Raw genomic sequence first — 22,369 nt, forward strand, 5'->3', positions numbered from 1 at the left:
ATGCAACCCCACTTTTTTAATCTGGCTTCGATTTTAGTAACAGTGAAAGCTAGTCCCCTAATGAAAGCGAGTTCCCTAATAATTGAATACTGATTTGTGTAAACACAGTAATAAGTTCACAGTATGACAATTTGTGAAAATCAAGGTATTTGGCAGCTGCATCTTCAATCTCAGTCACAGCACTTTCAATTTATTTAGACGTCAAAAACCCTAGAGCCCTGTGATATAGGGTTCCTGTTATCCACAATGCGCTTGCCACTTGACTGGAGTCAATGGGAATCTGTGTCCTATTTTGGAAAAGGGGCAGAGGTACAGAGGCTTGGGCTTTGTGCTTTGGAGGGAAAGAGAGGTGCATTGTGGGAGCACGGGGCTCACTTACTGCAGGAAGACTCATCACTCATGTCCCCGCAGTCATTCCAGCCGTCACACTGCAGGTCCTTAGAAATACACATCCCAGTCGCACAGGCAAACTGACCAGGACAAGCTGTGTGTGTGTGTGTGTGTGTGTGTGTGTGTGTATGTGTGTACGTGAGTGAGAAAGAGAAAGGGAGAGTGAAAGAGAGAGAGAGAGGAAGAAGGGTTGGGAAAAGAAAGGAAAAGTGAGAAATAGATGACATGTAGGTTATATACAACTAGGATTAATTGATAATGTCGGTTAACAATTAACAGTGGATAATCTATTAGTGATTAAATCACATAGTGAAACGTATGTTGCAATGACAGGTTTAGACCAAATATAAAATCTTACACAACAATTCCTTACACAAGCTTATTAGAATCTATGTTACGCATATGCTGTATTTAGCAAAGCAATGAATTCATTAAGAAAAATTATTCACTGAATGCTGATAAAATCCTGCATGTTTGTAACAATGAGTGCATACTGGACAATACACTGTGTAACTGTGAGTTTTCACAAGAACAACAGCACTGCGGCATTGGGAGACAAATAACCATTTCTGCTGTTGGGAATGCAAAAAAATAAATAAAATAAAATCAACGGGGGATATTAGGATATAATTGAGTGTACGCTTGAGTGACTTTAGCTCAGCGATCCAGACATGGCCAAGTCTGGCAGAACCAGTGCTAAGAGACAGCACCTCACACAGCCCCAGGCAACATGTCAATGAGCTTTGAGTTTGCATTTGGAAATATGCAAATAACCTGCAACAATTTACTTTAAGTCAGTCTACTCCTCATTTAGAGAGGCACAATGGCGGTGCACATCACTAACTTAATCCGTCGGTGGACATAACAAATAATTTAAGCTTTAGCTTGGGTTACTGTTTTCAGCCAACTATATGCAGCAGCACTGAAGCAATCCATCCAACCAAACAGAGCTTAGGAAAACCTGCAACAATGAACAGGTAAAATTCTCCAAGGTCAAATGAAGACTCAAAGCTGCAATGGCTATCCAAGGTCCTGTTCCAGAAGCTCGAATAGCTTAAAGAAGTTTTGCTACCCAATTAAGACACTTTTTACACATTTAACTTACTGACCACAGGTGTAAAATCAAAGGGGAAACATTACTTCAGCGCATTAGGTTATGGCCGTAACAGAAGAAACTTTATGGGTTTTCAAGAGGGGAGAATTCTTTCTGAAGGCATTGCATCTACTCCAGGCGACATGGCCACTAGAAAAATCCACTCACATCAAACAAAATGATGAAGTTCAAAGTTCATCAAAGTGAAATAAAGTGAAAGGTGAAAGCTACTCACGATTTCTTGGATCAAACGCATTGTACAGAGCCATGAATCCTTTGTCTGTGTAGGATTCATCCGAGTGGAACTTCACTGTCATTGTGTTGGTTTCACTGGTGAGAGCCAACATGGATCTCTCTCCACAATACCTGGACCAAACACAGATCCATGACAACATTAGACTGAATGAGGGAACGCTAGCACAGAACATGGCCTGTTTTATGGTGGTTTTGAAATACACACACCAAATGTTGCATGTGAGCAATTTTTTTTTTTTTTTACAGAAAGCAAGCTCATAACAAGTTTTAGGCCACTTAAATACATAATGGTCTAATTTGCGGAGATCTGCTGAGAGGAAACTATAATGGGTAAGATAAATAAAATGGAACAGAGTCTTACTTGGTGCCCATCACCTCTACGTGGTCCTTGTGACACACGCGGACGTCCACGCCGGGTTCCTTCATACGGAACATCATGAACTTCAAGCGCACCTTCTTGCCCTCGGGCACCTGTGGGACACTAAGGGGTGAATTATGGGATGCAAAATATGATGGTGTAAAAAAAAAAAAAATGTCCGCAGGCATCTTTGATATTTCACTTTACCTTAAATACTACCTGAATTTGTTTTCTTTTCTTTTTCGATGATAAAGAACATTATACACTGCATGTTCACTTGCTCTGCAGTTACACTGATGATAATGTTGCAACACTGACATGTAGATATTTACCTGGCTACTGAGCTTGTTATTTGACACTTGGTAACCAGATAACCAATTATAACAACCCCCCCCCCCTCAACCCCAACCCCCCCCCAAAAAAACATCTTAGAAAACAGCTGTGTTCTAAAGTTTACTTCACATTTCTGTAGATTCAGTTGTAACGTAAAAAGACTTGGTTTACCTTGATGGTCCAGGTGCAGTCCAGTGCAGGAGGGTAGAAGCTGGGAAAATGAGGAGAACTGAAGTTTCCCTCTAACTGAGTGAGATCTCCTCCACAGGTCTTAGCTGGGCAAATCGATTTAAACAAACAAACACACACACACGCACACACACACACAGGTTAACTCAGAGAGACTGGGTCGAATATTCTCTTACTTACATGGTTGAGGTGTTGTACTATAGTGTACTATAGAGCTAATTAGGTTGCTGGCTCAGTTTTATATATACTGTATATATATATATATATTTGAATGTATACATTCGGTATAACATAAGTTATATTAGGGGAACTTTACCCCAGACCATTCTGCAGAAGCAGGATGGGAATCACTGGACAGACTGCACTCAGAAACGATATATAACTCCTTAGTTTTAACTTTGCTGTCCTTTCTTTTATTTTTAAACTTTGTGGCCAATGTCCTTGCAGTTAAGTGGTTTACAATTCAGACACTGAAAAATTAACTATTGCCTGAAGAACCATTTGTGCTACACAGTCTCTGTACTGCAGAAGGGAAAGATTTCTGATAAGCTCTGGGACTCAGATCTGCCTTTGACAAGTTAGCCAGTTAGCCAGACATCCCTAATCACGACATTCATTATTCTATAAACCTGAAATGATATGTAAATATATGCCAAAGTGTCTTAGTTGAATATTTTAGAAGGGCAAAGCAAATAAAACCCTCGGTGCTTGATTTAAATGATCAACGCCTTATAAAATGAGATTGTCTAAGTCAATGCCATGGTTCACAAGTGTTAAAAATGCACATTATTCAAAACTATTGCAAAAGGTCGTACCCACTTAAAACACACACACACAGGCATTATGAGGACATGATAAATGCATTACACAGTACCGAAAACACCATCGTGCCATTTGGTCAAGCCTATAATGGTGATTTAGATGGGTGCAGCTCAGTTCTAGTCTTAAGAATCTCACATACTCATTCAGGTCATGACCTGCGAGTGAAGAGGAGAAGAAGAGATGAATTTCGGATGAATGGGCACAGCAGTGGGGCGCAGATAGTACCTGTGGTGATAGGAATGGCCGTGTACTCTCCTTTAAAGCCGGGCCGCTGGATTTCGCTGTCCGTAATCAGATTGATAAGCATGATGTTGCTGGATGAGACCACCTCCAGTGGGTTTGTGGGTGGCCGCTGGCCACACTGCCTGTGTGTGTGGGGGAAGAGAGCAAATTAACACTTTTTCTTTCTGACTCAAGCTTAAAATCTTGGTATAGTTACAGAGTGTTAAGGATATACTACAAGAGAGCTTTCATGGGGAACCAGCTCTTGGCTTAGCAAAAATCAACATATTAAGAGCAAATGTTAGCAAGACAGATACGAACGGGCCACCGTACAGCGGAGTTTGGAGAGTGCACATTCATAGTCACGACGTTGAAATTAAGCCATCTGGTTATTGACTGACCACCGGCAAGTATACATCAAGTTTGTTGTCAGACAATGTGAATTTGTATATGAAAGTAAAAAACTACGTAAGCAAAGCCAACAGCAGGAACAGCGATTTTACTAGGTGCTTCAAAAAAAAAAAACACACACACACACATACACAAGCCAAACCTCTGGAAATATGACTGACAGACGGAAGGACATTAACATTTTCCTGAACAAGAATAATGACACTCTGAGGATGTACAACACCCACAAATTGTTTGGTTTTGTGGGGGGTTTTTCCGGTTGAGTAAATAATGAAAACTTAATCACAGTTGAACTGTGGCCAGCTGATATCACATAACCACCACCACCAGCAGGTCATAACATCAGTTATCCATCCAACATAATCTTTAAAACAGCCCCTTAACTAATCATCCAACGGAGAATTTGAGACACGACAGAGATCAATCATTCAGTGTTGTAATTAGGAAATAGATGAAAAATATACTATACTATATGGTAAAATCAGATATCTTATTTCAACACTTGTCATTGCCATTTTAGAAGCTACACATTCTTGAAGTAATCAAAATGGCACTGTATCAAATCAATTTTTTTTCCCCTTCTCCAGTTCTTGAATGTCATTGACGAGCAATACAGTCACAGTGTACGGAGCTTACAATATTTCCTTATTTTTTAAATTGTTAGAAATCAAGGAAACATTCCAAACAGAGGGCAATACATATCAGGAAGGTGGGAAGTGTTCAGTACCCCTGTCACTCATGGTACTGTCTGAGAAGGTGACCAAAGAAGAACGTAACGTAAAGCACTCGTAGAACAAGACGAACATCGACAGTTTAGTATGGCAGTGACGGTCCACACAAAAGCACAGCAATGTTTCAAAACAGGTGCGGACAGCAACGAATTTCTGTTGTTCTGTGAGTGTGTGTCTACTGTCTGTGTGTTTCTGTGACTAGTCACGTGAAATTCATCAACTCTGTTGTCACCACTGTTGGATTCTCGACCTTGGTGTCTGGAGAAGCAAGAAAAGTACATCTTTGGCAACATGACGCTTCAGTGAAAGCCACCGCCTTGTTGTCTCTGATTAAAACTGTACTACGCTGGGGATGGACGCGTTTAAATCAGACCGGGGAACGTCTGCCGTCGTCATCCACGTGTGATTTGCTCAGCGTTGTTAATATGAGTTATCCAGGTTTTGACCTTCAGAGTATGTTTCTGACTGAAGCTGAATGCCCAGGTAATTTGACGGATGAAGATTCCTACGCCGCAACTGAAAACCTCTGAATTGATAGTGTTACTGAGCAAACATTCCTGGAGCAAAACCAGAAGGCAGTGACACAAATCCTTTGCCGAACGTAAACAGGTCCATTTTTCCCTCAGAGATAGTGAGAAACCATGTCACACACACACACACACACGAAAATACAACAGCTCAAGAGAGAGCAAACCAGACAGTACAAGACAATGCACAATTTACACCTTGAGATTCCAACCCAAAGTTAGGCTATATCATCTGAGCACCACATAGCTTAGTCTGAGACCTGTTAATGTTGGTCATGTTAACTGGATGTCACATACACCTTACTGAAAATGCTTAGCCAAGTATTATCCGTTGTTTGCCTCAGAATGGCATTCTAAGACATCAACTCGTTTCCACTCTCATCTCCTGTTCACCTTTCCAATTTGACCTCAACCTGTTATGTGTGCCAGTAACTATCCACACCACAACAAGACGCACCATGTCACATCACATGGCTATACGTTCGCTCTGTTAAGCCAATCTACTGACAAATTTTTCACCCTCAGTCAGAGAAATGGTAAATGCTTGTGATCATAATTCACGGATGTGTCATTGGTGTAGAAGTGTGTAGGTAGTTAATGCTAGTTCAGAGATTTCGTCTCTATGCCATTTTGGTCCCTTCTGTGTTAGACAATATCTTTCCACTGTTGGTTGCTCCACTCCTCCACACTTCTACCTAAAGCATGTGGTAATACACAGACACCCCACCCCACCCCCCTCTCCCACACACACAAACGCACGCACACACACACACACACACACACACACAAACGCACACGCAAACTCAGGGTAAAGCTGGGAGGGGTGACAGAAAAATTGACACTGAGCCATCACCTCAGTTCATGAACACCCTTTGTCTGTGGCCATCACTCTCCCTTTCAGTCATCTCTTTCCCCCTCGTCCTGCCTTATTGACTTTTTTTATTGTCTTGTCAAACTGAGTTTTATTATTATGTTTGTTAACAAATGTTTTATTCCCTTTTACCCAGTTCACTGCCTAAATATCAGTTAGTTATCATTCAATATAATATCTATCTGATCAACTCCACACTTCCAGAGTAACAAATCATCAAAGTAACTCTTTTCATGTGTTAAATACTTTTAAACTTTTTTTTAATTCAATTGAATCATTTGTAATTTAAATTACTGGTTTAATTTCCAGTTTAATGTGAGTAATGAGACTGATGCCTAATTTACACCGGTAAGTAAAAGACATTGTTGCCCCAAAATTAATGAGAACAGAAATTAATCAACAATAAATTAAACTGAACCCAAAGCACACAAATATAACCAAACGTTCACAAGCCACAGGATTCTAAAACAAAGGTCGTTCCACAGAAGTAGCTTTTGTTTGGCATTTAGTCTTCCTCAGCATCAAGAGACCTCAATGTGTTCTATTTTACTCTTTTTATTCAACATAATAAAAAAAGGGGGGAGGGGGGAGAGAGAAACAATCTGACTTTGACTGCTAAGAGGGAAAGCCAGCAATTCAGGGAAAGCAACCATAGATACAATCACGGATGACTGTTCAGCAATTGATGTAACATGGCACACATGCTGGGAGCACTACTAGCCCCAGGTATGTCGTCTTACTGGCGCTTTCATGGAGCCACAATGTTTAACGAGGATGCTATGGTATATGGAGCACATAAACACGGCAAAAGAAAACCACAAACGTGCACATCGTGAAAGGAGACGGAAACCACACAGCGTACAGTCTTACTACCAATGCTAACTAACTCTACAGGCAGCACTTCTACCCAAACGTTAGCAACCTGATATACACTAGAGGAGGACTCTGCCAACCTGAACAACGCTAACTAATGGATGCTATTAACTGATAAACAATTTAAAATTTTGAAAATTTTTGAAAATTTTGTCTTTAAATTTTGAAAATATCAAATAAGGCAGATACGTACCGAAATCACAAACAAACACTGAAATGCCATACTGTTACATTTGATTAATTATAGTCAAATTTCTTGGGGGTGTAACCACAGTGCCATGAAAATTCTTGGGGGTGCTAGGATTACTAAAGCTAGGACTTACAACCCATGTGTGATTCACTATGAAATCCTGTCTACATAAAACTTTGAAGCACATTAGTGCTTCTGTTATCCACTTCATAGTCTGGAATTCAGATACTGGATAAATTGGAGCAAACCAAAATAACTCTGAAACCGTGTAGCAGACTAAAGAATTAGCGTTGCTCAAACAGAAGTTAAGCAAACTCTTCTGCACTGTCTGATATTTTCAGTGTGTGTGCTCATCTGCACTGACTAGCCAACCCTTTCATTACTCCACCAGATCAGACAAACCGACCAGACAGTGACAAACTGGGAAAAAAGTCAAGGGATAAGGACATAACTAAACCATGTTATGATTTAATGTGTGCCGTGACAGCACAAGCAGTATGAGAGTGGATCAATGTAGACCACGAAACCAATCGATAAATTTTATGAGCCTCATCAAACAGTCATATGTCTTCTGTACACAAACTTTCAATACGATTCCCATTATGTATAAAGGACAAGCCTGCCTGTGTACACAACCTACTGTTATGCAAATGTATTTGCATATGCATATTCAACAAAAGATATTAAGATTCCATATGCAAATATGTTTGAATATGCATATTCAATAATAAATATATAGTAGCAGTATTAATACTTCATTCTTTCTGTAACTTACTCAGTGATAGTCTGAGACTCATCAGGACTCAGGGAGTCGTAAATGGCCACAAAGTCGTTGGAGCAGTCATCCTCGATATGGAACAAAGGGAATTTCACATAGATGGCGTTGTCTTTGTTGGCACGAATTTGCCACTGACAGCGGGCATGGGCGGGATACTTGACGGGGAATCCTGGAGACTCAAATGTTTGGACCGTGTTGTCTGCCTCAAGACGGTAAAAGCACTCCTCTACAGAAATGAGAGGACAATTAGCCTGCATGCATATCCTTTGACACTGTACATTTCACAGGCTTCTACTCTAACCTGAGGCAGCTTGCATGTCGATACTGCACAGACACTGACTGTAATAGCCTGGGCACTGACTTAGAGGGGCTTCTTTGTGATACTGATACATAAGCAAGCCTTAAGACCATACCTGGAGCACACCTCGGTACTTTACATGTAGGCTTAGTATTCTCGCCTTCAGTGCTGTTACAAATGACATTAAAGATACATTTGTCCTCTGAGGCTTGATTGCTTTGAAGAGCCAACTAGTCTTGTTTGTTGAATCACACATTGTTCAAATATTTAAAAATCCTTAAAAGCCATGGGATCTGACACCTGCAGGGATTTTCATGGCTATTCCTCAGCAAGAGGTTTATTTCTGAAAGCAAGCCGGCTCAATTAGCCAGATGACTGGAGGCAAAAACTAAAAGTGTCCAATAGGAGAAAAGCTAAACGGCATTCCGTATGGATGGCTTTTACGCTCAAATCCAACTGTACACTGATAAAATCGATTGTCTGAAAAACAGTAAAGGAAACATTTGCGTGCTAAATATTCTTATAAATATTTGATTTCATAAGACTTCATAAGGTTCGTTTTAACCATTTACCGTCCAATTGGATCTACCTGCATATTCTCACCACGTTAGCTAACATCATACTTACATTTTACGTTTAGCCATAAACAGATCAAAAAAGTTGATTGTTTATTCACAACAAATGTATTGATCCATATGATCAACAAACAGCTTGCTAAGGTTCTATGCTGTAACCCTTATCGGTTACTCCTGATTGGGGGATGAATTTGTCAGGTCAAGAGCAGACCAGTAGTGTGGCAACTCAACCAGTGGCTTAGTCAAGTGTGCAGGGCAGGCCGGGGATGGATAGGAGCAACTCATTTCTCCAATGAGTGACCAGATAGCGCAGGTTGTCGTCTAGGTGGAAAATTGAAGACTTAATCGTAAATGAAATGAGAAAAGAGCTTAACTCACGGGCTCTGGGATTCCTGGCCATACGGGGGTCTGTGACTGGGGAGAGAGACAGATAGAGAGAGGGAGATTCAGCTTTTTAAGGGGAAAAAATAAACTGAAGGAAAACAGAGGTCAGAACAAGTGGACTTTCAGAAACTGTACATAGCAGGGACTTTCTTGCAAGCCTCGGGATATAGCAAGTCATCTCCCCACTTTTGTATCAAATTTTCAAAGGTAAAATGCAGACACACAGCACTTTTTTACCCCCCAGATACACAGTTTAGATAAAAAACAAACTTGGACAAGTTGGAGCACAGAACTAGGCCAAGGCAAAGCATTATTTTAATCTGAATGTAAAGGGAGCTACCTACAGTGCTGTAAAAAAAAAAAAAACTTCTACCATGCACCAAAACTGAGGATTCTGGATACCAAATCTCTAGTAAGTATGTTTGTTCATTTTTACATGCTCTTGATCCTTCAAATTTGGGAAAGGTACTTAATTTCAAATAGATCATTTCCTAATCTGCATTTAAGCGATAATTTACTGATTATAGACATTTTATTGACTTCTTTAGACTCCTGCAAAGCTGTACATTAATCCAAATAGTTCTTAAGTACATAGCAAATGGTATTGTGAAATTACCAGCTTCTACAGAGGAGTTTAGCTGCCCCATATGGTGTTTTAAAAGTCTGTGTTAGAACATTAAAAACACAGGAAATTAATTGGCATACTTTCTTCATTTTGTGTTACAACGCTTCAAAATTATCTTTTGATCTAAGGACTTGTACATTTGTCTAAAATCCAACATGACATGTCCAGTCAGTGTATGTTCCCTTTTGGCAAATTTGGCGAGAAGGCCTGTGATCTAGTTCTTACTGGACGCTGTAACATCAGTAATGGCCAAAGACTGCTTGCTCCGCCTGCCCTGCTGACGGATTCCGCTGCGGAGCACTTCAATCACCCTCTCCTCCGTCAACTCTGGCAGAAACTCCAGATCAGAGGCTGGGATGTCAAGCTGTGTCCAGTGGTAAGCCAGGACTCCCTCACTGAAGAGATTCATAAAGACAAATTCAAGTGTTCTAAATCAGAACATGCTGACAAAATCAAGTGTTCTAAAGTGGAATGCTGAAAACCTTGATTTCAAATGGACTGGCCAGTTTATCTATGCCTCAATAGCATCAAAGAAAATGTAATGAAAAGAAAAGGAGGGATCATCATCAATAACAGAAATGTGGAAGCCCTTTTGCGAGTCAGACCTCTCCATGAGCTTTGAGTTTAGTAGACCATTTTGGCCTAACAATGCAGCCAGACTTAACAATCCCTTAGTTTGACACTAATCTCAAACAGAGGTTACAGTAAGTTTCAGAAAAATGAGACAATGCATAGGGGAAACAGGCATCATCTTGCTTTTACTGTTCTATATTCCTACTATTCATTTATTAACCAGGAGTATTGGCTTTGCCCTCTGTCAACATAGAAATTTTCATTCACAATGACAATTCTTCAATACATTCTGATTATGGCAGAAAAAAGGAGGGGCAATAAAAATCTAAGAGAGAGAGGTACTTATTTTTATGCCGGAAAAAATTGTTCTTTTGTGCAATTTAAATTGAAAATCATATTGTGAAGATTATTGAATTCCTTTTGCCGATTTTGGTCAGCTGTTGTCCTTGCATTTCTGTGTAAGGGATTTGTGCTAAAATGAAACCGAGGGGGGAAATATGCAGTGTTTGTGCGTCCAGATGGTGCTTTTATGTTGTTTCTGAAATTACCTGACAACAGCCATTAACCAACATATGCTTCAGAAAACAAAATACAAAACGTTCGAAATTAAAAAAAAAAAAAGGGGATAAGCTTTACTTTTTAGGTGTGACGCTACTCATGTATACAGCTGGTTCTCCCTCTGCAGTGTTACCTGAAAGCGGAGATCACTGATTTGCTGTAGTACTTGGCAAGCAAAGGATCCTCCTTGTAGGTCTGTTCCAGCTGGAGAAATAAAGAACCAATGAACATATGCCCAGTTCAGTGGAGAACAGAACTGAGGAAGTCTGCACAGACTCTCCTAACATACACACAAAAAAAAAACCTCACACAAAAAGTTCAGCATATGAAATCTAAGTTTACCCAAAACCAACATCCAATAACTGAGAATGCTCTCCTGGGCCATAAAAAGAAGTTTGCTTTAAAACTGAAACCAACATAAAACTGTCTAAGCTGCCGTTCTCCTCTAGAATTATCGCTTCCATTCTATGGTATCATTTCCATTATATGTTAAGCAACTAAGAGATGACACTGCACAGAAAGCTTAAAAGAAAAAAAAAGACAGAAGAAAGGCTCGACAAAAGAAAATGAATTACTCATGGATCATCATATGGCTTCTGGATGACAACATTACTGAGCATGCCAGTTCTTCATGATCATGGAGATGTTGTGGAGAAAAAGTCTTCAGTAGAACCTTAAATGTGGACTAAGTTAACATTCTAATCAAACTGGTCCTAAAATAGACTGCGCTATGTTCTGTCCATTTTTAGGACCTGCACACTTAACACTTCATGTTGTTGGCAAGGGACAAAATAGTTGACAAAAGTACAAAACGTCTGAGAAACACCACAACATTCTGCTAAATCTAAACTGGAACCAATAAAAAAAAAGGTTCAAATTAAAGCATTTATCCTCGCTCTTGGAGGAAATGAAACCTCAGGCAAAGATTCAATACGTAAAGCTTCCATCAGGCGCAAATAGCAGTAAACGCTGATCGGCAGTTCAGCGGTGTTCTGTTCTCAGCCTCAAACATGAAAAACGCCATGGAAACCAAAAGCTCACTTAGACTATTATCGTACATTCAACTATTCGAGATGCCCAAAGTGGCACACACTTATATTGTTTATTACTAATATAAATGAAAAAGATTGCTATATCTCCCTCTTGGATTTAATTAAGTGGACGGCCACTCACAATCTCCTCCAGGTCGTCAGCCAGTGCATGGAACTGCTCGCTGTCGGTATTCTCCAGCTTGTCGTCGTAAGTCAAGCCATCCAGTTTTATATGGCCACTGTATACCTGGACTGCTGGACTTCTCTTCTGGCCCAGCGCTCCACCCCCATTTGGGTTTACTGTGAAGAAAAAGTGTGCCATTTAGCATCAGGAATCTGGTTCACATGTTTGTTTGTCTTTTAACCATCCAGAACAGGCCTGAGCTGACATCAGTCGGAACAGGTCTAATATTAAACATAGCTAACACGGGTCCAGTTATCTTATGCACTGTTTTTTTGTTTTTTCTCTCCAAGGCAACAATGGAAATTGCCAAGGATTGGAGGAAGCAGTATGGGTCTCAAGTCTTCAGCCTTGGCTGGTAACTGCATAGGTCTTGATTTTCGAGGGCAATTTGCCAGTTCATAATGAATTTAGATCTAGACATGCAAATCATGATCTTACTGGAAGATCAACTTGTAACCAACCTTCAGCTTCTCAGCAGATGCAGTCTGGATTTAAAAAAGGCCCATTATATCAAAGGCCACAGGACCGGATACCATCAAAAATCCACTGCCACCTATAACATGTGATGTTTGTTTCTACATACATGCCCTACTTTCAAAGTCAAACCAACCACTGGTGCTTGTGGTCAAAATAAATCTGCTTTCACAGACTTGCAGGATGCAATGCTAACCCTATAGAGAACAATGAAGCAGGCAACAGTTGAAGACAATGGCAAAAGCACAGAAGAATGGCAGGGTCAGGAAGAACAGAGACAGCTGCAGCCACAGGAGACAAGGGATGAGGGTGAGGCAAGCTCAAAATCCTGTGACAGAAGCCAGGCCTGGGACGAATCCAGCACCGGGAGCAAGCGCCTGGTTAGTAGCAACATGTAGGGAATCCGTGTGGAGCAGTCCCCATATAGCGTTAAATGGAAATAAGCAGACCGAGGAAACTGAAAGCTAGTCTTGTGTGCACACAACACCAAACTTAAGGTGGTTCTACTCAGGCCTCCACAAAAAATGAAAAAAAAAAACCCTCCTCATATATGAAACATTTTCAGTCCTGTCTTATATGTGTGTTTGTGTGTGTGTTAGCACTCATGCTTGAAGTCACATTGCTTGCGATCACAAGGGGCATGCGGAGCTCGTCAAGGCAAGTACCACACAGGGCACAAAGGCCTTTACCCAAAATGTGCTTCGGCTGAAATTTATATCTGTGCTACTGTCCATAAACCATCTCAGAGCAGGAAATTCTTCCTAAATGCTTTCTGCAAGCAACATAAGTTCCCTCCTACTTTAAAAAAAAACCTCAGGATTAGGGGCCATTTATAAATATCCCTACATCTTAAAAATACTTATAACTTAACCAAAGTTTAGGACACCACCTGAAAAGTCTTAAGTACTCAGGAATTGGCATAGCGATAGCAGGAAAGAAACAGCGTTATTCAGCTGTGCCGTGTTTCAGTTCAATGGTAGTCCATGGCAATAGACAAAAAAAAGATGTTTCTTGCAATATGTCAAACTACACACTACCACAGAACAAATCTTAAAAAGGAATATTATTTCTCCTTGCTTTATGAATACTGCCAATATACATACTCTGTAGTAGGAGTGAATTTACTCCAAAACATGCCTTTAATGATCCCAGGGAGCGTTTTAATGAATTTATGAACGTTCAGATGAATGCCCAACATGCATCAACGAGGCTATATATGAAAGAAACGTTAATTAAATAAAACCCTTTTGTAAACATACAGAATCCTCAACTGTCTGGAATGTTGGCACGCTTCTCAAGCACTGTGCCATTTTTTCATTAAAGAAAATAAGCTGCATAGGGTGCCAAACACCCCCGTAACAGAACAAAGTCAGAAAAACAAAACAGAACAAACAAACAAAAAAAACTGCAATAATGATAGGGGTCCTCTTTTTTAAACCAGCTTAATGATAAAGTTTCAACAACTAGTTACATAAAACAGAAAAGCATGACAAAACACCAGCAGAGAGTGTGACCTTCTGTGACTGAGAATTGTACTGAGAATTGCTTCACTGCACAACTTAGAGCTCTAAGGCTAAACCATACATGTGGTGGTACATGGAAACCCACTGTGGACAACCGAAATTTCTCCTATGCTTACCAACAAACAGCCATATTAGGACAGCAGCAACAGCAGCGAGCACCAGCAAAGCGACGAGAACCACGGCCACTATCAGTCCAGTCTTTCGTCTGGCGGCCTTCTTCTCTGTGTTTGTCAGGAAGGTGACCTGCTCATGTGTACCATTTCTGCCCTGTTAGAGAGAGAAAAAGAGAGAGAGCACAGCAACAGAAAAGTGTGTCAGAAAATCTTTTTTAACATAGTTTGTAACCGGTGGAAGAGGTAAGAGATTGATGCTAACCGTTTCCCCTTTTTATCACCACCCTCCCACCTACCCGCCCCCCTGACCTCGAAAAAACATCAATTCACTGATTAATTAGAGAATCTCAACCTTTTAGAGAATGTTAAAGATTTTTGCTGCTGGCTTAGAGGCATCGCCTCGTGATAGATGTGTAAAAAGCCTTTGATATATTGCGATTGCTTTCACACAGCTTCCGTGGAAGCTCAGAGTTTTTAGCCTTTTTGAAAGGTTCAGATTCAGACCAGTGTCAAACTGCCTATACTCCTAAACATGGGACATACATACACAGGAACAACACAGACCTTTTTACTTATGAATGTAGTGTTCTTATAGGGCAATACCACATGCATTACAAATATGTGCATGTATGTATTACATATATACACATACATAAACACACACACCAGTGTGGGGGGTAATGAGTTACAAAGTAACGTGTTACTGTAATTATATTACTTTCCTCTGTAACGAAGTAAAGCAAAGCATTGCAGTTCAAATTTCAGTAATCACATTACAGTTACTGGATTATTAAAATGTCCTTTCCTGCATTACACGAGCCTTTTAAAAACAATCACTGTGTCCGAAATCATTCCCTACTCACTACTCCCTACTCACTACAAAGTGTTTGGTACATAGAACACTCACTAGGTGATACGGGCAGACAGCTGTTGATACATTTCGGACACTATTTGGATGTTAAACTGCTACATAATTATGCACCGGATATTCATAATGTTTTATCTCTGTCGCATAAACAAATGCCAGAACATCTGCATATCATTGGTCTGTAAAGATTTTCCTGCTTTCACAAGAAAGGCTGCAATGCATGATGGTCTTAGTCCATCAATGCAGGGTACATCGGTTGTACCCTACTTTTCACGATGCGTTGTGGGATACTTTCAGTGCACTATACAGGGTATAACAATCCTCACCACACATTTGGACAGCGCTACAAAATGGCAGACTCACTATATAGTGCCCTATATAGAGAGCAGTGAGCGGTTTCGGACACAGCAAATGTTTTTCGTTGTGAATATTTAACTTATAAAACCGATAGTTCCTGTCCTAAGTGCTAATTAGTCAATACAGTGTTCCAGTGATGTTAAACTACATGATTATAGAAGCAGCTATGAACTGACACACACCTCTTAATTGTGTATCTATAATATGACCCACTGTCACTAAGGAGAGATTGGATCCTTGACAGTAGCTCCTGTTAAATGGGACAAGCCCGACAACTGGTTAGTTAGCTAGCTAGCAAGGTCTGCTACATTTGAGAAAACCTGAAAATCCGGTGTAGCCAACCAGGACAACAATATGGAGACCTTTAATGTTACTTTGATTCACAAAACACAGATAACGCAGCTGTTAGCTGATGATGATACCAGAACCTATTACTAGCTACCTCAGAAACTACCGGTAGTTAACCACTGTATCTGGTGTATCATTTTTACTGTGTAGGCTATGCCTACAGTATTGGCCACACTGTTTTCTAATTAAAGGCTGATAAGTTAGGCCTTTAACTGTGTTCATACTTTGCACTAGACTGTTGCATTGAAAATAAAGTAATGAAAGGATTATGGTGTTTGTGCTTGTATTTTTATGTGGTAAACTGGGGAATTTGTAGTTTTAGAGAGTAACTCAAAAGTAAAGGAATGAGTAGTGTAATTACTTCTCAATAGTAGTAACAAGTAAAGTATTACAATTTCCCATCACAATTTAAAGAAGTAATTGGTACTTGTAACTAATTACCTTTTTTGAGTAACTATCCCCAACACTGATAAACACACACACACACTAATATATACACACAGATTCTTCACAGTTTATTCTGTCCTCCATTATCAAATCTAGTAGTTTATATGTGAGTCACAGAGTGCAACTGAACTACCGAAAAAGGGTACATAAACTTATTCTATTGCTTTGTTAAGACTTAATTCAAGGGGGTGGTCATGCACCTTTTCTGAGAGGAGAACTGCTAATTGAGGAGGTAGAAGCATAAGAATTTAGAGTTTAACACTGATTTAACTGGTGTGCCCTTACCTTGTCATGGTTATTGTTCTGGTAAGTTTGCTTTCGCACTTCACCATGATAGCAAACAGCAACGCTAAATATCAGTACGCCGTCAATCAAAAGTACAAACACCCTCTCCACTGATACCCAACCCTTACAGCTCTCTGAATAAAAACAGACCACACCCTTGGTTGCATTTTTAAAAAACAATTAATTTGTTTTATAGGCAGGTAACACATTCAAAACTACATGCTTCAGTTCTGATCTGATCTTTTAAGAACTCTTACGACATCATGTCGTCTGCATACCTGAACAAGTTAAAGACAATCTCTTGGGCTCTAATTTCATTTATGCATGTAGAAATAAACCCCGAACAGTGCCCGTGTTTCTTATCTTCTCATCAGAACAGCACCATTAATAAAAAAAAAAAGAAAGAAAGAAAGGAAGATAAAAAAAAAAAAAAAAAACCATCTGTGACTCTCAGCTCAAAAAGTCCTTGAGTCAGTATGAGCTTCATTCTCATTTTGTTTAAGTAGCCTTTGAAGAAAGGGAATTTGCTGAGGAGCGTGAATTTGCTAAAACCAATAAAATGATCAAGTGCAAAGGACTTCCTAGATATAAGAGGGGGAAAAAAATCCTTAGTTTCCCTTTTCTGCCTTGAAGGCAAACTGTGAGAGATCCAAGAGATTCTTGTCAGAGAGAGCTAAAAGAACACATTAGGCTTTGACAGCTCTCCAAGGTGTTTGTATGTTAACTCTTACACATGGATATACACCAAAAACAACTTATACTGCAAGCTCTGACTAAATTCCTTGTGGATAAATTACACTTTTATAAATCCATTCTATTCAAGAATTCTGATTATCTACCACTGTCAAATACTTGCTGCAACATCATTTACAGAAAAAGAGAGAGAGAGAGAATTTTAATATCCTTAGGTCTGTCTCACTTATGCAGTCATAAAAGGGCTCTTGATATTTTCTGGTTTTTTATTCAGATCAGATGTGATGGAGACATAAATGTGTTCAACCATAAACTTAAGAAAATTCTATTTAAAAACATATCCAGCCTCTAGTATTAGGAGGTGTAGTCCTGCCCTCTAGTGACCATTTGTATAAGAACAAATGAAAATGATAATTATGGACTCGGAACACAGGACGGATTTGCATGTTTGCGAAAGCAGGGTCACTTCTGCATAAATCTGACCTGAGTAAATGAAGCCCTTATTTGTTACTTTTAATTTAATGAAACAAGGACCAAGGAAACACAACCTAAAAGAAACAAAGGTGATGTTGGACATGACTTTTTTGTTTTTGCTTACCCCTTGAGTTCATCTTCCAATGTGGCAAAAAAGAAAAAAAAAAACTATACAGCAATACCACATTTACTTTACCCTTTAAGTGCTATCTAGTTAGTGACAAAGAATACTTGTGAGTGCGATTACTGCGAGAATCTGAACAGTAGTGCTGTTATTCAACTAGTGCTATTTTACTAGAAATAACGCGTATATACATAAAATTCATTCATCCATACATTCATTTTTAAAGCTGCCTATCCTGCTTAGGGTTACAGGGGATGCTGGACCCTATCCCAGCACTCACTGGGCAAAAGGTGGGGAAACAGCCTGGACAGGTCACCAGTTCATCACAGGGCAGTACATACATAAAATCATTATCAAAATTAGAAAATGACAGATGATTTAAAAAAAAAAGGAGAGAGAGAGAGAGAAACTGACAAAAATGGCAGAGCTGTTGACAAAAGTCAGTTCTGTGAAAGTCACCTCCGAGAACAGGCTTGGTTTGTTTAGCAAGTCTTGGCATGACAGAACAGCTGAAGACGCCTCACACTGACACAATAACACAGGACAAAAAAATGCTTATATTCCCTGATGTCAAAGCACTCTCTGAACAGAGGATACTCATGCTTTAGTGAGAGTATGTTCCATTTCAGTTCAATGATATTATTCATGCAATCCTAAGAGTCATACTATAGTACATATGTTTTTCACAGGTAAGAAGGTTAAAAAAAAAAAGGCAAATAGGGCAGGCTGAGTGTAAAAAGCAGGTTAAACCTGCTGCATAAGCGTGCAAGAACACACACACACACACACACACTGTACAGAAAAGAACACTAACTCATACCAGTTATGGTTTGCATGCAAAGTCTCTTTGAATGCAAGCCATTATAACTTCCCCACAAAACAATACACGTTTGATCTTGGTTTTAGTATTTGTACCTCCAGATAACAGCAACAGCTGCAGTTTTTTTTTTTTTATTGTTGTTGTTGTTGTTTTTGTTTTTTGTTCCATCCTCATGCCAGTGTGTAGAGGCTAACATTAATCTCTGATATCACAGTTGGCTTTTAAACCAACTACTGTTGACAGATCACAAATTGCTCCATGTCCCAGACTGGGCATGTCTGCAGCAAGCACAGTTGCTTAAGTCCATTACAAACTGCATATAAAATGTTGGACCTCACACGTATTCAAGAAGGGCATACCAGTTCTCAGTCCTGGACAATCTTAAATGTATTTTCCTTACGTCACAGAGCTATATCCTATGTTAGGGGGACTCACAGTTAGAAGTCCAAGCCCGTCACACTTGTTTGACCAGTACCAGGCATCCCAGGATACACAGCATTCCCTCAGCTTTTCTCCCTCTGACCGTTCAGTGGAAATTCAGTGGAACAGTCAGGCACCTGTGTCACTGAGTCTACCATTACTGTGCTCTCCTCTGTAACGCATTACGTCACCACCCTGACTGGGCTGACAGTCCAACCAGTGGGAGTCCCACAGGATTATAATTGATGTGCTTTTCCAAACTGGGGAGGGGCCGAGAAACCAGAGGATCTAGCTTTATTTCCTCTACTAAGACTTGCTTCGCTCTCTTTTCATCCTTCTCTCGGTCCAGCTCTCCTAACCCTTGTCTGCTTTAGCAATAACCCTGCCTCTGACTGGACACTGTTCGGCTCCTGTCACACAGTCTTCGTTTCCCTTTAATCGTGTAAACCATATGCCACATTCTTAAATACTCCTCCTTTCCCTTTTTCAATCCTAATCTATAATGCACCCTTAATTGTAATCCTGTGTCTCCCCTTAGCGCAACACCTATCTCAGTCAAAATAGCTGAAGCTAGCACATACTCACTCCAACAAGCAAGAGTCCAGCAACTACAATAATGTTCCACATTATCCAAATTGTTTTTCGACCCCTCTGGAGATTCCAAGCAATTTCATGAGTAAAAATATGCTTTCTAACAAATTTGCTGAAATGTTATGTTGATGTCATAATTTAACTGCACTTTTCAAACATTAAAGAAAAGGATAATCAACTTTTCCTTGTTTCATTAACGTGTTCTGTGGAGGAGTGTCCAGTGCACCGCTTTCAGGATACTAATGAGCATTCATGTGCTACAAACAGTGGGAGAATATAGGCCAGAGACTTAAGCAAGCCCTTGCCACTACAATCATACCATATACCATCTGTGTCACCTCTTCTTTCAACCACCAATGGCAGGACTAGCCAGTGATCTCACCACTAGATAGTTCCTCAGTCCCATGTCATTTCACTGTTTCCAACAAAGGACAGCAACATAAGCATATAGAAGACTAAGCAATCACAGCCCAAAGAACATGTCAAACCCTGCGTTGAGTAGGTGTATCGAAACCTACGCTAAATTTGTTTCATCAGATCAGCTTTTGTGTCATCTCTCTCTCTCTCACACACACACACACACACACGCACGCACACACACACAAACACACACACACACACGCTGACTCACTCCCTGATGAGGTATTACTTGTGTCTGTCTACATCTGGAGGAAACATTCTTTAATTATGTTCTGGACTGAACGGGAGTGAGTGTGTGCTGAGACTTAAAACTAACACAACAAAACATAGTGTGAACTTTGTGACATAATGATGGATCAAATATGATTCGGTCGTACATTAACATGTTAAAAAAATTCCTGATAAGCGTGTAGACACAAACCAATATTTATTCTGAATCAGTCTAAATACATTACATTGCGCACATAATTAACAGAAAATGTGTGTTAACAAAGCATACCACACAGAGTACCATGGCAATGGGCAAAATAGGGGCCAGAGCTGAGGAAAACAGTTGAGTAATCCAAAGTGCGTTTCCGTTGGCCTTGGCCTCTTCAGACTTTTCTTCTGCACCCACACCTGACCTCTCGCCTATTTCTTCCACTAACCTTTATCAATTTAATTGGACTGTTGTCTTTTTTGGGGTGTGGAGTTATCAGACACCGTTGTGCGGCTCTGTTCAGTTATTCTCTTTGATTTATCTCGTAAAATTTCTTCAGCCAAACTCAGAGAGATTTAAAGTGAGAAACAGAATCAAATGTGGCAGGTTCATATGGACAAGGCTAGTAACACAGGCCTGAAGGCTTTGAGGTTTAACTATTGGATCTAAGTAAAGCTGTCCCTATGATGTATCTAGGGGCATGCATTAGCTTCCAGTTATATTCCACTCCGAAATGTAAACAAAACAGCCCTGAGCTGGAAGGTCCCCTGAGCGCTAGGCCACACAAATGACTCAGTGACCCTCACAAAACGAAACTCTTAAAACAAAGAGTTAATACAAAACTCTTCCCTAAGCACATCACCTTTTTAAAATGGCATACAAGGACAGAAAAATAAGCCTGTCTTTGTTCCTCAAAATCTAAAAATGCTAAAGTTACCTCACTTCATAAATTTCTCTTAAAAATCTCCCTTTTCCCAAGGTAACATTTAAATCAGTTCTCTAGGGGCCTCCAGTACACTTGGAAAACAGTTTCTATTTTAACTTGTCAAGATTTTGTCCCTCCCAGTTGTGCTTTAAAAATGCTTTTTTTTTTTTTTACCACCTGCTCATGTCTGCCTATTAACTTTCTTTCACTTAATAAACACCATTCCGCCTACTCTACTCCAAACACAGGAAAATTAATATATGTGTAAATTCTACAGTCTCTTGCCTCACCACACGACTCTGCATACACGCTTGTATTACATTACATCTGAGACTGTTTCAGTGGCCACTCTGTCATTTAAAAATTAACTGTCTCAACGGTCTGGCCATTAACTTCCCCAGTATGTGAATTGAGGATCCATATAAGTAACCTCTGCATAAGGCCTTTTCAGTAGTGTTATTCATTCTTCTTCACTGAAGTGTCGACCAGCTATCTATGTCTGGACATCTCTGACAAAGACACGGCAGAGCCATCAGCTTGGGAGTGTGAGGGTTAAAACATGTCTACTCTGATCTGTGTTAATCCAACCATTGCATGTGTTTCACACCGCCTGCTAGGCAGAATCATCAGCGTAGCGTAGACTCTCTATGCAGTTGTATAAGTGACCAATTAACAGCATGTAACCTTGTGGCAAGTGGGATCCTTCTCTCTGTCTCTTTGTCTTTCTGCCTCTCTCTCACTCTGTTGGCCACAGGGAGCAAAAGGTGGCCTCCTGTAAGAAAACTTGTATTATTTGGCCCTAAAATATGCAAATTCACATTATTTTGGACCACCATTAACACAAATTTATGAAGTACACTTGATTTTAATAGCACCCTTCACCCCCTATCAAAATAATAATAATATTAATAATAATAATAAATGTAAAAACTTCTCAGACATTTCTCTATCAATCCAGAGACTAACTTTGCATAAAGGAAAAGACCATTTAACTTGTCTCCTGTGTCACCATAAGCA

At 39.9% G+C, this 22,369-nt stretch overlaps 1 protein-coding gene across 1 annotated transcript in view; it reads right to left on the reverse strand.

Moving 5' to 3' along the window:
• Positions 1-16,694, reverse strand: part of st14 (ST14 transmembrane serine protease matriptase) — a 32,032-nt gene extending 15,338 nt beyond the window's left edge. Inside the window, exons 1-13 of the mRNA XM_030785308.1 lie at positions 16,687-16,694; positions 14,886-14,907; positions 14,385-14,535; positions 12,230-12,387; positions 11,190-11,260; positions 10,151-10,320; positions 9,295-9,330; positions 8,041-8,269; positions 3,666-3,805; positions 2,601-2,704; positions 2,100-2,209; positions 1,719-1,849; positions 380-484 (exon numbers count right to left, since the gene is read on the reverse strand). Coding sequence (XP_030641168.1) covers positions 380-484; positions 1,719-1,849; positions 2,100-2,209; positions 2,601-2,704; positions 3,666-3,805; positions 8,041-8,269; positions 9,295-9,330; positions 10,151-10,320; positions 11,190-11,260; positions 12,230-12,387; positions 14,385-14,535; positions 14,886-14,907; positions 16,687-16,694 — 1,435 coding nt within the window. The remainder of the gene's footprint in view (positions 1-379; positions 485-1,718; positions 1,850-2,099; positions 2,210-2,600; positions 2,705-3,665; positions 3,806-8,040; positions 8,270-9,294; positions 9,331-10,150; positions 10,321-11,189; positions 11,261-12,229; positions 12,388-14,384; positions 14,536-14,885; positions 14,908-16,686) is intronic.
• Positions 16,695-22,369: the final 5,675 nt, after the last annotated feature.

Source organism: Chanos chanos, chromosome 9 (genome assembly GCF_902362185.1).
Source record: "Chanos chanos chromosome 9, fChaCha1.1, whole genome shotgun sequence".
NCBI lineage: Eukaryota > Metazoa > Chordata > Actinopteri > Gonorynchiformes > Chanidae > Chanos > Chanos chanos.